This window comes from Entelurus aequoreus, linkage group LG26 (assembly GCF_033978785.1).
Source record: "Entelurus aequoreus isolate RoL-2023_Sb linkage group LG26, RoL_Eaeq_v1.1, whole genome shotgun sequence".
Lineage (NCBI taxonomy): Eukaryota > Metazoa > Chordata > Actinopteri > Syngnathiformes > Syngnathidae > Entelurus > Entelurus aequoreus.
Window position 1 is genome coordinate 6,517,310 of NC_084756.1, and position 17,214 is coordinate 6,534,523.

At 38.3% G+C, this 17,214-nt stretch overlaps 1 protein-coding gene across 1 annotated transcript in view; it reads right to left on the reverse strand.

Annotated features, from left to right (window-relative positions):
- LOC133643193 (tetraspanin-2-like) overlaps positions 1-17,214 on the reverse strand; it is a 46,396-nt gene that overhangs the window by 18,476 nt on the left and 10,706 nt on the right. Inside the window, exon 2 of the mRNA XM_062037617.1 lies at positions 16,506-16,608. Within this exon, the coding sequence (XP_061893601.1) occupies positions 16,506-16,608 (103 nt within the window). The remainder of the gene's footprint in view (positions 1-16,505; positions 16,609-17,214) is intronic.

Below are 17,214 nucleotides of genomic sequence, written 5' to 3' on the forward strand. Positions count from 1 at the left end.
TGGTCAGACTAGTCTAATGTGTGATATAGTAGAAGTGGTCAGACTAGTCTACTGTGTGATATAGTAGAAGTGGTCTGACTAGTCTATTGTGTGATATAGTAGAAGTGGTCAGACTAGTCTAATGTGTGATATAGTAGAAGTGGTCAGACTGGTCTAATGTGTGATATAGTACAAGTGGTCGGACTAGTCTACTGTGTGATATAGTAGAAGTGGTCAGACTAGTCTACTGTGTGATATAGTAGAAGTGGTCAGACTAGTCTAATGTGTGATATAGTAGTGGTGGTCAGACTAGTCTAATGTGTGATATAGTAGAAGTGGTCAGAGTAGTCTACTGTGTGATATAGTATAAGTGGTCAGACTAGTCTATTGTGTGATATAGTAGAAGTGGTCAGACTAGTCTATTGTGGGATATCGTAGAAGTGGTCGGACTAGTCTAATGTGTGATATAGTAGAAGTGATCAGACTAGTCTATTGTGTGATATAGTAGAAGTGGTCAGACTAGTCTAATGTGTGATATAGTAGAAGTGGTCAGGTGGTCTAATGTGTGATATAGTAGAAGTGCTCAGACTAGTGTAATGTGTGATGTAGTAGAAGTGGTCAGACTAGTCTAATGTGTGATGTAGTAGAAGTGGTCAGATTAGTCTAATGTGTGATATAGTAGAAGTGGTCGGACTAGTCTAATGTGTTATATAGTAGAAGTGGTCAGGTGGTCTAATGTGTGATATAGTAGAAGTGGTCGGACTAGTCTAATGTGTGATATAGTAGAAGTGGTCAGACTAGTCGAATGTGTGATATAGTAGAGGTGGTCAGACTAGTCTAATGTGTGATATAGTAGAAGTGGTCAGACTAGTCTACTGTGTGATATAGTAGAAGTGGTCTGACTAGTCTATTGTGTGATATAGTAGAAGTGGTCAGACTAGTCTAATGTGTGATATAGTAGAAGTGGTCAGACTGGTCTAATGTGTGATATAGTACAAGTGGTCAGACTAGTCTACTGTGTGATATAGTAGAAGTGGTCAGACTAGTCTACTGTGTGATATAGTAGAAGTGGTCAGACTAGTCTAATGTGTGATATAGTAGAGGTGGTCAGACTAGTCTAATGTGTGATATAGTAGAAGTGGTCAGACTAGTCGAATGTGTGATATAGTATAAGTGGTCAGACTAGTCTATTGTGTGATATAGTAGAAGTGGTCAGACTAGTCTATTGTGGGATATCGTAGAAGTGGTCGGACTAGTCTAATGTGTGATATAGTAGAAGTGGTCAGACTAGTCTATTGTGTGATACAGTAGAAGTGGTCAGACTAGTCTAATGCGTGATATAGTAGAAGTGGTCAGGTGGTCTAATGTGTGATATAGTAGAAGTGCTCAGACTAGTGTAATGTGTGATGTAGTAGAAGTGGTCAGACTAGTCTAATGTGTGATGTAGTAGAAGTGGTCAGATTAGTCTAATGTGTGATATAGTAGAAGTGGTCTGACTAGTCTAATGTGTGATATAGTAGAAGTGGTCAGACTAGTCTAATGTGTGATATAGTAGAATTGGTCAGACTAGTCTATTGTGTGATATAGTAGAAGTGGTCAGACTAGTCTATTGTGTGATATAGTAGAAGTGGTCAGACTAGTCTAATGTGTGATATAGTACAAGTGGTCAGACTAGTCTAATGTGTGATATAGTACAAGTGGTCAGACTAGTCTAATGTGTGATATAGTGGAAGTGGTCAGACTAGTCTACTGTGTGATATAGTAGAAGTGGTCAGACTAGTCTAATGTGTGATACAGTAGAAGTGGTCGGACTAGTCTAATGTGTGATATAATAGAAGTGGTCAGGTGGTCTAATGTGTGATATAGTAGAAGTGGTCAGACTAGTCTAATGTGTGATATAGTAGAAGTGGTCAGACTAGTCTAATGTGTGATATAGTAGAAGTGGTCAGACTAGTCTACTGTGTGATATAGTAGAAGTGGTCAGACTAGTCTAATGTGTGATATAGTAGAAGTGATCAGACTAGTCTAATGTGTGATACAGTAGAAGTGGTCGGACTAGTCGAATGTGTGGTATAGTAGAAGTGGTCGGACTAGTCGAATGTGTGATATAGTAGAAGTGGTCAGACTAGTCTAATGTGTGATATAGTAGAAGTGGTCAGACTAGTCTAATATGTGATATAGTAGAAGTGGTCAGGTGGTCTAATGTGTGATATAGTAGAAGTGGTCACACTAGTCTAATGTGTTATATAGTAGAAGTGGTCAGACTAGTCTAATGTGTGATATAGTAGAAGTGGTCAGACTAGTCTAATGTGTGATATAGTAGAAGTGGTCAGACTAGTCTAATGTGTGATATAGTAGAATTGGTCGGACTAGTCTATTGTGTGATATAGTAGAAGTGGTCAGACTAGTCTATTGTGTGATATAGTAGAAGTGGTCAGACTAGTCTAATGTGTGATATAGTACAAGTGGTCAGACTAGTCTAATGTGTGATATAGTACAAGTGGTGAGACTAGTCTAATGTGTGATATAGTAGAAGTGGTCAGACTAGTCTAATGTGTGATATAGTGGAAGTGGTCAGACTAGTCTACTGTGTGATATAGTAGAAGTGGTCAGACTAGTCTAATGTGTGATACAGTAGAAGTGGTCAGACTAGTCTAATGTGTGATATAGTAGAAGTGGTCAGGTGGTCTAATGTGTGATATAGTAGAAGTGGTCAGACTAGTCCAATGTGTGATATAGTAGAAGTGGTCAGACTAGTCGAATGTGTGATATAGTAGAAGTGGTCAGACTAGTCTAATGTGTGATATAGTAGAAGTGGTCAGACTAGTCTACTGTGTGATATAGTAGAAGTGGTCAGACTAGTCTAATGTGTGATATAGTAGAGGTGGTCAGACTAGTGTAATGTGTGATATAGTAGAAGTGGTCAGAGTAGTCTACTGTGTGATATAGTATAAGTGGTCAGACAAGTCTACTGTGTGATATAGTAGAAGTGGTCAGACTAGTCTAATGTGTGATATAGTAGAGGTTGTCAGACTAGTCTAATGTGTGATATAGTAGAAGTGGTCAGAGTAGTCTACTGTGTGATATAGTAGAAGTGGTCAGACTAGTCTATTGTGTGATATAGTAGAAGTGGTTAGACTAGTCTATTGTGTGATATCGTAGAAGTGGTCGGACTAGTCTAATGTGTGATATAGTAGAAGTGGTCAGACTAGTCTATTGTGTGATATAGTAGAAGTGGTCAGACTAGTCTAATGTGTGATATAGTAGAAGTGGTCAGGTGGTCTAATGTGTGATATAGTAGAAGTGCTCAGACTAGTGTAATGTGTGATGTAGCAGAAGTGGTCAGACTAGTCTAATGTGTGATATAGAAGAAGTGGTCAGACTAGTCTAATGTGTGATATAGTAGAAGTGGTCAGACTAGTCTAATGTGTGATATAGTAGAATTGGTCAGACTAGTCTATTGTGTGATATAGTAGAAGTGGTCAGACTACTCTATTGTGTGATATAGTAGAAGTGGTCAGACTAGTCTAATGTCTGATATAGTAGAAGTAGTCAGACTAGTCTAATGTGTGGTATAGTAGAAGTGGTCAGACTAGTCTAATGTGCGATATAGTAGAAGTGGTCGGACTAGTCTAATGTGTGATATAGTAGGAGTGGTCAGACTAGTCTAATGTGTGATATAGTAGAGGTGGTCAGACTATATATATATATATAAAATATGTTTTGGTGTATTGATGTGATTATTGTTAGGTCCCCAATCTACACACCCTCTGCAGGATGTCCCAAGTGAAATAGAAAATAAATAAATAACCATAAATGTATGGAACAACTCTTCATCACTTCTATTTCCATGGAATGTTCCAGAAGACGTGACCTCTGACTGGTCTATTGTGTGATATAGTAGAAGCGGTCAGACTACTCTAATGTGTGATATAGTAGAAGTGGTCGGACTAGTCTAATGTGTGATATAGTAGAAGTGGTCAGGTGGTCTAATGTGTAATATAGTAGAAGTGGTCAGACTAGTGTAATGTGTGATATAGTAGAAGTGGTCAGACTAGTCTAATGTGTGATATAGTAGAGGTGGTCAGACTAGTCTAATGTGTGATATAGTAGAAGTGGTCGGACTAGTCTACTGTGTGATATAGTAGAAGTGGTCTGACTAGTCTATTGTGTGATATAGTAGAAGTGGTCAGACTAGTCTAATGTGTGATATAGTAGAAGTGGTCAGACTGGTCTAATGTGTGATATAGTACAAGTGGTCAGACTAGTCTACTGTGTGATATAGTAGAAGTGGTCTGACTAGTCTACTGTGTGATATAGTAGAAGTGGTCAGACTAGTCTAATGTGTGATATAGTACAAGTGGTCAGACTAGTCTAATGTGTGATATAGTAGAGGTGTCAAGACTAGTCTAATGTGTGATATAGTAGAAGTGGTCGGACTAGTCTACTGTGTGATATAGTAGAAGTGGTCAGACTAGTCTAATGTGTCATATAGTAGAAGTGGTCAGAGTAGTCTACTGTGTGATATAATATAAGTGGTCAGACAAGTCTACTGTGTGATATAGTAGAAGTGGTCAGACTAGTCTAATGTGTGATATAGTAGAGGTGGTCAGACTAGTCTAATGTGTGGTATAGTAGAAGTGGTCAGAGTAGTCTACTGTGTGATATAGTAGAAGTGGTCAGACTAGTCTATTGTGTGATATAGTAGAAGTGGTCAGACTAGTCTATTGTGTGATATCGTAGAAGTGGTCGGACTAGTCTAATGTGTGATATAGTAGAAGTGGTCAGACTAGTCTATTGTGTGATATAGTAGAAGTGGTCAGACTAGTCTAATGTGTGATATAGTAGAAGTGGTCAGGTGGTCTAATGTGTGATATAGTAGAAGTGCTCAGACTAGTGTAATGTGTGATGTAGTAGAAGTGGTCAGACTAGTCTAATGTGTGATATAGTAGAAGTGGTCAGACTAGTCTAATGTGTGATATAGTAGAAGTGGTCAGACTAGTCTAATGTGTGATATAGTAGAATTGGTCAGACTAGTCTATTGTGTGATATAGTAGAAGTGGTCAGACTACTCTATTGTGTGATATAGTAGAAGTGGTCAGACTAGTCTAATGTGTGATATAGTAGAAGTAGTCAGACTAGTCTAATGTGTGGTATAGTAGAAGTGGTCAGACTAGTCTAATGTGCGATACAGTAGAAGTGGTCGGACTAGTCTAATGTGTGATATAGTAGGAGTAGTCAGACTAGTCTAATGTGTGATATAGTAGAGGTGGTCAGACTATATATATATAAATATATATATATAAAATATGTTTTGGTGTATTGATTTGATTATTGTTAGGTCCCCAATCTACACACCCTCTGCAGGATGTCCCAAGTGAAATAGAAAATAAATAAATAACCATAAATGTATGGAACAACTCTTCATCACTTCTATTTCCATGGAATGTTCCAGAAGACGTGACCTCTGACTGGTCTATTGTGTGATATAGTAGAAGCGGTCAGACTAGTCTAATGTGTGATATAGTAGAAGTGGTCGGACTAGTCTAATGTGTGATATAGTAGAAGTGGTCAGGTGGTCTAATGTGTAATATAGTAGAAGTGGTCAGACTAGTGTAATGTGTGATATAGTAGAAGTGGTCAGACTAGTCTAATGTGTGATATAGTAGAGGTGGTCAGACTAGTCTAATGTGTGATGTAGTAGAAGTGGTCAGACTAGTCTACTGTGTGATATAGTAGAAGTGGTCTGACTAGTCTATTGTGTGATATAGTAGAAGTGGTCAGACTAGTCTAATGTGTGATATAGTAGAAGTGGTCAGACTGGTCTAATGTGTGATATAGTACAAGTGGTCAGACTAGTCTACTGTGTGATATAGTAGAAGTGGTCAGACTAGTCTACTGTGTGATATAGTAGAAGTGGTCAGACTAGTCTAATGTGTGATATAGTAGAGGTGGTCAGACTAGTCTAATGTGTGATATAGTAGAAGTGGTCAGAGTAGTCTACTGTGTGATATAGTATAAGTGGTCAGACTAGTCTATTGTGTGATATAGTAGAAGTGGTCAGACTAGTCTATTGTGGGATATCGTAGAAGTGGTCGGACTAGTCTAATGTGTGATATAGTAGAAGTGATCAGACTAGTCTATTGTGTGATATAGTAGAAGTGGTCAGACTAGTCTAATGTGTGATATAGTAGAAGTGGTCAGGTGGTCTAATGTGTGATATAGTAGAAGTGCTCAGACTAGTGTAATGTGTGATGTAGTAGAAGTGGTCAGACTAGTCTAATGTGTGATGTAGTAGAAGTGGTCAGATTAGTCTAATGTGTGATATAGTAGAAGTGGTCGGACTAGTCTAATGTGTTATATAGTAGAAGTGGTCAGGTGGTCTAATGTGTGATATAGTAGAAGTGGTCGGACTAGTCTAATGTGTGATATAGTAGAAGTGGTCAGACTAGTCGAATGTGTGATATAGTAGAGGTGGTCAGACTAGTCTAATGTGTGATATAGTAGAAGTGGTCAGACTAGTCTACTGTGTGATATAGTAGAAGTGGTCTGACTAGTCTATTGTGTGATATAGTAGAAGTGGTCAGACTAGTCTAATGTGTGATATAGTAGAAGTGGTCAGACTGGTCTAATGTGTGATATAGTACAAGTGGTCAGACTAGTCTACTGTGTGATATAGTAGAAGTGGTCAGACTAGTCTACTGTGTGATATAGTAGAAGTGGTCAGACTAGTCTAATGTGTGATATAGTAGAGGTGGTCAGACTAGTCTAATGTGTGATATAGTAGAAGTGGTCAGACTAGTCGAATGTGTGATATAGTATAAGTGGTCAGACTAGTCTATTGTGTGATATAGTAGAAGTGGTCAGACTAGTCTATTGTGGGATATCGTAGAAGTGGTCGGACTAGTCTAATGTGTGATATAGTAGAAGTGGTCAGACTAGTCTATTGTGTGATACAGTAGAAGTGGTCAGACTAGTCTAATGCGTGATATAGTAGAAGTGGTCAGGTGGTCTAATGTGTGATATAGTAGAAGTGCTCAGACTAGTGTAATGTGTGATGTAGTAGAAGTGGTCAGACTAGTCTAATGTGTGATGTAGTAGAAGTGGTCAGATTAGTCTAATGTGTGATATAGTAGAAGTGGTCTGACTAGTCTAATGTGTGATATAGTAGAAGTGGTCAGACTAGTCTAATGTGTGATATAGTAGAATTGGTCAGACTAGTCTATTGTGTGATATAGTAGAAGTGGTCAGACTAGTCTATTGTGTGATATAGTAGAAGTGGTCAGACTAGTCTAATGTGTGATATAGTACAAGTGGTCAGACTAGTCTAATGTGTGATATAGTACAAGTGGTCAGACTAGTCTAATGTGTGATATAGTGGAAGTGGTCAGACTAGTCTACTGTGTGATATAGTAGAAGTGGTCAGACTAGTCTAATGTGTGATACAGTAGAAGTGGTCAGACTAGTCTAATGTGTGATATAATAGAAGTGGTCAGGTGGTCTAATGTGTGATATAGTAGAAGTGGTCAGACTAGTCTAATGTGTGATATAGTAGAAGTGGTCAGACTAGTCTAATGTGTGATATAGTAGAAGTGGTCAGACTAGTCTACTGTGTGATATAGTAGAAGTGGTCAGACTAGTCTAATGTGTGATATAGTAGAAGTGATCAGACTAGTCTAATGTGTGATACAGTAGAAGTGGTCGGACTAGTCGAATGTGTGGTATAGTAGAAGTGGTCGGACTAGTCGAATGTGTGATATAGTAGAAGTGGTCAGACTAGTCTAATGTGTGATATAGTAGAAGTGGTCAGACTAGTCTAATATGTGATATAGTAGAAGTGGTCAGGTGGTCTAATGTGTGATATAGTAGAAGTGGTCACACTAGTCTAATGTGTTATATAGTAGAAGTGGTCAGACTAGTCTAATGTGTGATATAGTAGAAGTGGTCAGACTAGTCTAATGTGTGATATAGTAGAATTGGTCGGACTAGTCTATTGTGTGATATAGTAGAAGTGGTCAGACTAGTCTATTGTGTGATATAGTAGAAGTGGTCAGACTAGTCTAATGTGTGATATAGTACAAGTGGTCAGACTAGTCTAATGTGTGATATAGTACAAGTGGTGAGACTAGTCTAATGTGTGATATAGTAGAAGTGGTCAGACTAGTCTAATGTGTGATATAGTGGAAGTGGTCAGACTAGTCTACTGTGTGATATAGTAGAAGTGGTCAGACTAGTCTAATGTGTGATACAGTAGAAGTGGTCAGACTAGTCTAATGTGTGATATAGTAGAAGTGGTCAGGTGGTCTAATGTGTGATATAGTAGAAGTGGTCAGACTAGTCCAATGTGTGATATAGTAGAAGTGGTCAGACTAGTCGAATGTGTGATATAGTAGAAGTGGTCAGACTAGTCTAATGTGTGATATAGTAGAAGTGGTCAGACTAGTCTACTGTGTGATATAGTAGAAGTGGTCAGACTAGTCTAATGTGTGATATAGTAGAGGTGGTCAGACTAGTGTAATGTGTGATATAGTAGAAGTGGTCAGAGTAGTCTACTGTGTGATATAGTATAAGTGGTCAGACAAGTCTACTGTGTGATATAGTAGAAGTGGTCAGACTAGTCTAATGTGTGATATAGTAGAGGTTGTCAGACTAGTCTAATGTGTGATATAGTAGAAGTGGTCAGAGTAGTCTACTGTGTGATATAGTAGAAGTGGTCAGACTAGTCTATTGTGTGATATAGTAGAAGTGGTTAGACTAGTCTATTGTGTGATATCGTAGAAGTGGTCGGACTAGTCTAATGTGTGATATAGTAGAAGTGGTCAGACTAGTCTATTGTGTGATATAGTAGAAGTGGTCAGACTAGTCTAATGTGTGATATAGTAGAAGTGGTCAGGTGGTCTAATGTGTGATATAGTAGAAGTGCTCAGACTAGTGTAATGTGTGATGTAGTAGAAGTGGTCAGACTAGTCTAATGTGTGATATAGAAGAAGTGGTCAGACTAGTCTAATGTGTGATATAGTAGAAGTGGTCAGACTAGTCTAATGTGTGATATAGTAGAATTGGTCAGACTAGTCTATTGTGTGATATAGTAGAAGTGGTCAGACTACTCTATTGTGTGATATAGTAGAAGTGGTCAGACTAGTCTAATGTGTGATATAGTAGAAGTAGTCAGACTAGTCTAATGTGTGGTATAGTAGAAGTGGTCAGACTAGTCTAATGTGCGATATAGTAGAAGTGGTCGGACTAGTCTAATGTGTGATATAGTAGGAGTGGTCAGACTAGTCTAATGTGTGATATAGTAGAGGTGGTCAGACTATATATATATATATAAAATATGTTTTGGTGTATTGATGTGATTATTGTTAGGTCCCCAATCTACACACCCTCTGCAGGATGTCCCAAGTGAAATAGAAAATAAATAAATAACCATAAATGTATGGAACAACTCTTCATCACTTCTATTTCCATGGAATGTTCCAGAAGACGTGACCTCTGACTGGTCTATTGTGTGATATAGTAGAAGCGGTCAGACTACTCTAATGTGTGATATAGTAGAAGTGGTCGGACTAGTCTAATGTGTGATATAGTAGAAGTGGTCAGGTGGTCTAATGTGTAATATAGTAGAAGTGGTCAGACTAGTGTAATGTGTGATATAGTAGAAGTGGTCAGACTAGTCTAATGTGTGATATAGTAGAGGTGGTCAGACTAGTCTAATGTGTGATATAGTAGAAGTGGTCGGACTAGTCTACTGTGTGATATAGTAGAAGTGGTCTGACTAGTCTATTGTGTGATATAGTAGAAGTGGTCAGACTAGTCTAATGTGTGATATAGTAGAAGTGGTCAGACTGGTCTAATGTGTGATATAGTACAAGTGGTCAGACTAGTCTACTGTGTGATATAGTAGAAGTGGTCAGACTAGTCTACTGTGTGATATAGTAGAAGTGGTCAGACTAGTCTAATGTGTGATATAGTACAAGTGGTCAGACTAGTCTAATGTGTGATATAGTAGAAGTGTCAAGACTAGTCTAATGTGTGATATAGTAGAAGTGGTCGGACTAGTCTACTGTGTGATATAGTAGAAGTGGTCAGAGTAGTGTAAAGTGTGATATAGTAGAAGTGGTCAGACTAGTCTAATGTGTGATATAGTAGAAGTGGTCAGACTAGTCTAATGTGTGATATAGTAGAAGTGGTCAGGTGGTCTAATGTGTGATATAGTAGAAGTGCTCAGACTAGTGTAATGTGTGATGTAGTAGAAGTGGTCAGACTAGTCTAATGTGTGATGTAGTAGAAGTGGTCAGATTAGTCTAATGTGTGATATAGTAGAAGTGGTCAGACTAGTCTAATGTGTTATATAGTAGAAGTGGTCAGGTGGTCTAATGTGTGATGTAGTAGAAGTGGTCAGACTAGTCTAATGTGTGATATAGTAGAAGTGGTCAGACTAGTCTAATGTGTGATATAGTAGAAGTGGTCAGACTAGTCGAATGTGTGATATAGTAGAGGTGGTCAGACTAGTCTAATGTGTGATATAGTAGAAGTGGTCAGACTAGTCTACTGTGTGATATAGTAGAAGTGGTCTGACTAGTCTATTGTGTGATATAGTAGAAGTGGTCAGACTAGTCTAATGTGTGATATAGTAGAAGTGGTCAGACTGGTCTAATGTGTGATATAGTACAAGTGGTCAGACTAGTCTACTGTGTGATATAGTAGAAGTGGTCAGACTAGTCTACTGTGTGATATAGTAGAAGTGGTCAGACTAGTCTAATGTGTGATATAGTAGAGGTGGTCAGACTAGTCTAATGTGTGATATAGTAGAAGTGGTCAGACTAGTCGAATGTGTGATATAGTATAAGTGGTCAGACTAGTCTAATGTGTGATATAGTAGAGGTGGTCAGACTAGTGTAATGTGTGATATAGTAGAAGTGGTCAGAGTAGTCTACTGTGTGATATAGTATAAGTGGTCAGACAAGTCTACTGTGTGATATAGTAGAAGTGGTCAGACTAGTCTAATGTGTGATATAGTAGAGGTTGTCAGACTAGTCTAATGTGTGATATAGTAGAAGTGGTCAGAGTAGTCTACTGTGTGATATAGTAGAAGTGGTCAGACTAGTCTATTGTGTGATATAGTAGAAGTGGTTAGACTAGTCTATTGTGTGATATCGTAGAAGTGGTCGGACTAGTCTAATGTGTGATATAGTAGAAGTGGTCAGACTAGTCTATTGTGTGATATAGTAGAAGTGGTCAGACTAGTCTAATGTGTGATATAGTAGAAGTGGTCAGGTGGTCTAATGTGTGATATAGTAGAAGTGCTCAGACTAGTGTAATGTGTGATGTAGTAGAAGTGGTCAGACTAGTCTAATGTGTGATATAGAAGAAGTGGTCAGACTAGTCTAATGTGTGATATAGTAGAAGTGGTCAGACTAGTCTAATGTGTGATATAGTAGAATTGGTCAGACTAGTCTATTGTGTGATATAGTAGAAGTGGTCAGACTACTCTATTGTGTGATATAGTAGAAGTGGTCAGACTAGTCTAATGTGTGATATAGTAGAAGTAGTCAGACTAGTCTAATGTGTGGTATAGTAGAAGTGGTCAGACTAGTCTAATGTGCGATATAGTAGAAGTGGTCGGACTAGTCTAATGTGTGATATAGTAGGAGTGGTCAGACTAGTCTAATGTGTGATATAGTAGAGGTGGTCAGACTATATATATATATATAAAATATGTTTTGGTGTATTGATGTGATTATTGTTAGGTCCCCAATCTACACACCCTCTGCAGGATGTCCCAAGTGAAATAGAAAATAAATAAATAACCATAAATGTATGGAACAACTCTTCATCACTTCTATTTCCATGGAATGTTCCAGAAGACGTGACCTCTGACTGGTCTATTGTGTGATATAGTAGAAGCGGTCAGACTACTCTAATGTGTGATATAGTAGAAGTGGTCGGACTAGTCTAATGTGTGATATAGTAGAAGTGGTCAGGTGGTCTAATGTGTAATATAGTAGAAGTGGTCAGACTAGTGTAATGTGTGATATAGTAGAAGTGGTCAGACTAGTCTAATGTGTGATATAGTAGAGGTGGTCAGACTAGTCTAATGTGTGATATAGTAGAAGTGGTCGGACTAGTCTACTGTGTGATATAGTAGAAGTGGTCTGACTAGTCTATTGTGTGATATAGTAGAAGTGGTCAGACTAGTCTAATGTGTGATATAGTAGAAGTGGTCAGACTGGTCTAATGTGTGATATAGTACAAGTGGTCAGACTAGTCTACTGTGTGATATAGTAGAAGTGGTCAGACTAGTCTACTGTGTGATATAGTAGAAGTGGTCAGACTAGTCTAATGTGTGATATAGTACAAGTGGTCAGACTAGTCTAATGTGTGATATAGTAGAAGTGTCAAGACTAGTCTAATGTGTGATATAGTAGAAGTGGTCGGACTAGTCTACTGTGTGATATAGTAGAAGTGGTCAGAGTAGTGTAAAGTGTGATATAGTAGAAGTGGTCAGACTAGTCTAATGTGTGATATAGTAGAAGTGGTCAGACTAGTCTAATGTGTGATATAGTAGAAGTGGTCAGGTGGTCTAATGTGTGATATAGTAGAAGTGCTCAGACTAGTGTAATGTGTGATGTAGTAGAAGTGGTCAGACTAGTCTAATGTGTGATGTAGTAGAAGTGGTCAGATTAGTCTAATGTGTGATATAGTAGAAGTGGTCAGACTAGTCTAATGTGTTATATAGTAGAAGTGGTCAGGTGGTCTAATGTGTGATGTAGTAGAAGTGGTCAGACTAGTCTAATGTGTGATATAGTAGAAGTGGTCAGACTAGTCTAATGTGTGATATAGTAGAAGTGGTCAGACTAGTCGAATGTGTGATATAGTAGAGGTGGTCAGACTAGTCTAATGTGTGATATAGTAGAAGTGGTCAGACTAGTCTACTGTGTGATATAGTAGAAGTGGTCTGACTAGTCTATTGTGTGATATAGTAGAAGTGGTCAGACTAGTCTAATGTGTGATATAGTAGAAGTGGTCAGACTGGTCTAATGTGTGATATAGTACAAGTGGTCAGACTAGTCTACTGTGTGATATAGTAGAAGTGGTCAGACTAGTCTACTGTGTGATATAGTAGAAGTGGTCAGACTAGTCTAATGTGTGATATAGTAGAGGTGGTCAGACTAGTCTAATGTGTGATATAGTAGAAGTGGTCAGACTAGTCGAATGTGTGATATAGTATAAGTGGTCAGACTAGTCTAATGTGTGATATAGTAGAGGTGGTCAGACTAGTGTAATGTGTGATATAGTAGAAGTGGTCAGAGTAGTCTACTGTGTGATATAGTATAAGTGGTCAGACAAGTCTACTGTGTGATATAGTAGAAGTGGTCAGACTAGTCTAATGTGTGATATAGTAGAGGTTGTCAGACTAGTCTAATGTGTGATATAGTAGAAGTGGTCAGAGTAGTCTACTGTGTGATATAGTAGAAGTGGTCAGACTAGTCTATTGTGTGATATAGTAGAAGTGGTTAGACTAGTCTATTGTGTGATATCGTAGAAGTGGTCGGACTAGTCTAATGTGTGATATAGTAGAAGTGGTCAGACTAGTCTATTGTGTGATATAGTAGAAGTGGTCAGACTAGTCTAATGTGTGATATAGTAGAAGTGGTCAGGTGGTCTAATGTGTGATATAGTAGAAGTGCTCAGACTAGTGTAATGTGTGATGTAGTAGAAGTGGTCAGACTAGTCTAATGTGTGATATAGAAGAAGTGGTCAGACTAGTCTAATGTGTGATATAGTAGAAGTGGTCAGACTAGTCTAATGTGTGATATAGTAGAATTGGTCAGACTAGTCTATTGTGTGATATAGTAGAAGTGGTCAGACTACTCTATTGTGTGATATAGTAGAAGTGGTCAGACTAGTCTAATGTGTGATATAGTAGAAGTAGTCAGACTAGTCTAATGTGTGGTATAGTAGAAGTGGTCAGACTAGTCTAATGTGCGATATAGTAGAAGTGGTCGGACTAGTCTAATGTGTGATATAGTAGGAGTGGTCAGACTAGTCTAATGTGTGATATAGTAGAGGTGGTCAGACTATATATATATATATAAAATATGTTTTGGTGTATTGATGTGATTATTGTTAGGTCCCCAATCTACACACCCTCTGCAGGATGTCCCAAGTGAAATAGAAAATAAATAAATAACCATAAATGTATGGAACAACTCTTCATCACTTCTATTTCCATGGAATGTTCCAGAAGACGTGACCTCTGACTGGTCTATTGTGTGATATAGTAGAAGCGGTCAGACTACTCTAATGTGTGATATAGTAGAAGTGGTCGGACTAGTCTAATGTGTGATATAGTAGAAGTGGTCAGGTGGTCTAATGTGTAATATAGTAGAAGTGGTCAGACTAGTGTAATGTGTGATATAGTAGAAGTGGTCAGACTAGTCTAATGTGTGATATAGTAGAGGTGGTCAGACTAGTCTAATGTGTGATATAGTAGAAGTGGTCGGACTAGTCTACTGTGTGATATAGTAGAAGTGGTCTGACTAGTCTATTGTGTGATATAGTAGAAGTGGTCAGACTAGTCTAATGTGTGATATAGTAGAAGTGGTCAGACTGGTCTAATGTGTGATATAGTACAAGTGGTCAGACTAGTCTACTGTGTGATATAGTAGAAGTGGTCAGACTAGTCTACTGTGTGATATAGTAGAAGTGGTCAGACTAGTCTAATGTGTGATATAGTACAAGTGGTCAGACTAGTCTAATGTGTGATATAGTAGAAGTGTCAAGACTAGTCTAATGTGTGATATAGTAGAAGTGGTCGGACTAGTCTACTGTGTGATATAGTAGAAGTGGTCAGAGTAGTGTAAAGTGTGATATAGTAGAAGTGGTCAGACTAGTCTAATGTGTGATATAGTAGAAGTGGTCAGACTAGTCTAATGTGTGATATAGTAGAAGTGGTCAGGTGGTCTAATGTGTGATATAGTAGAAGTGCTCAGACTAGTGTAATGTGTGATGTAGTAGAAGTGGTCAGACTAGTCTAATGTGTGATGTAGTAGAAGTGGTCAGATTAGTCTAATGTGTGATATAGTAGAAGTGGTCAGACTAGTCTAATGTGTTATATAGTAGAAGTGGTCAGGTGGTCTAATGTGTGATGTAGTAGAAGTGGTCAGACTAGTCTAATGTGTGATATAGTAGAAGTGGTCAGACTAGTCTAATGTGTGATATAGTAGAAGTGGTCAGACTAGTCGAATGTGTGATATAGTAGAGGTGGTCAGACTAGTCTAATGTGTGATATAGTAGAAGTGGTCAGACTAGTCTACTGTGTGATATAGTAGAAGTGGTCTGACTAGTCTATTGTGTGATATAGTAGAAGTGGTCAGACTAGTCTAATGTGTGATATAGTAGAAGTGGTCAGACTGGTCTAATGTGTGATATAGTACAAGTGGTCAGACTAGTCTACTGTGTGATATAGTAGAAGTGGTCAGACTAGTCTACTGTGTGATATAGTAGAAGTGGTCAGACTAGTCTAATGTGTGATATAGTAGAGGTGGTCAGACTAGTCTAATGTGTGATATAGTAGAAGTGGTCAGACTAGTCGAATGTGTGATATAGTATAAGTGGTCAGACTAGTCTATTGTGTGATATAGTAGAAGTGGTCAGACTAGTCTATTGTGGGATATCGTAGAAGTGGTCGGACTAGTCTAATGTGTGATATAGTAGAAGTGGTCAGACTAGTCTATTGTGTGATACAGTAGAAGTGGTCAGACTAGTCTAATGCGTGATATAGTAGAAGTGGTCAGGTGGTCTAATGTGTGATATAGTAGAAGTGCTCAGACTAGTGTAATGTGTGATGTAGTAGAAGTGGTCAGACTAGTCTAATGTGTGATGTAGTAGAAGTGGTCAGATTAGTCTAATGTGTGATATAGTAGAAGTGGTCAGACTAGTCTAATGTGTGATATAGTAGAAGTGGTCAGACTAGTCTAATGTGTGATATAGTAGAATTGGTCAGACTAGTCTATTGTGTGATATAGTAGAAGTGGTCAGACTAGTCTATTGTGTGATATAGTAGAAGTGGTCAGACTAGTCTAATGTGTGATATAGTACAAGTGGTCAGACTAGTCTAATGTGTGATATAGTACAAGTGGTCAGACTAGTCTAATGTGTGATATAGTGGAAGTGGTCAGACTAGTCTACTGTGTGATATAGTAGAAGTGGTCAGACTAGTCTAATGTGTGATACAGTAGAAGTGGTCAGACTAGTCTAATGTGTGATATAGTAGAAGTGGTCAGGTGGTCTAATGTGTGATATAGTAGAAGTGGTCAGACTAGTCTAATGTGTGATATAGTAGAAGTGGTCAGACTAGTCGAATGTGTGATATAGTAGAAGTGGTCAGACTAGTCTACAGTGTGATATAGTAGAAGTGGTCAGACTAGTCTACAGTGTGATATAGTAGAAGTGGTAAGACTACCCATGAAGAAGGTGTCAGACTAGTCTACAGTGTGATATAGTTGAAGTGGTAAGACTACCCATGAAGAAGGTGTGGGGGGCTTCCTCTCCAGTCAGCAGCTGCACAGTGTCAGGGTCAAAGCGCAGCCAAAGTCCAACAGCCAGGACCAACAAGCCAGAGAGCTGTGGAGTAAAGAGTTAAAACTGTTTAGTCTGCATTTTTTTTAAGGGTCTTTGACTTCACTTTAGCTTGGAGGGCAACTGAACTTTGTGTCATACTCCTTATGAGAGACATCTTTGTAATGCAGTCTAACTGGCCAATCAGAGTCACCATAGCTCTTGTGAGCCATGATGTCATATTCCACATATAATGTGAGCCATGATGTCATATTCCACATATAATGTGAGCCATGATGTCATATTCCACATATAATGTGAGCCATGATGTCATATTCCACATATAATGTGAGCCATGATGTCATATTCCACATATAATGTGAGCCATGATGTCATATTCCACATATAATGTGAGCCATGATGTCATATTCCACATATAATGTGAGCCATGATGTCATATTCCACATATAATGTGAGCCATGATGTCATATTCCACATATAATGTGAGCCATGATGTCATATTCCACATATAATGTGAGCCATGATGTCATATTCCACATATGTGAGCCATGATGTCAACTATATGATCATCTACATCAACTATATGATCATCTACATCAACTATATGATTTGTCTGAGTGGTTGCTCATATATTATGGGTGTAAAAAAAAA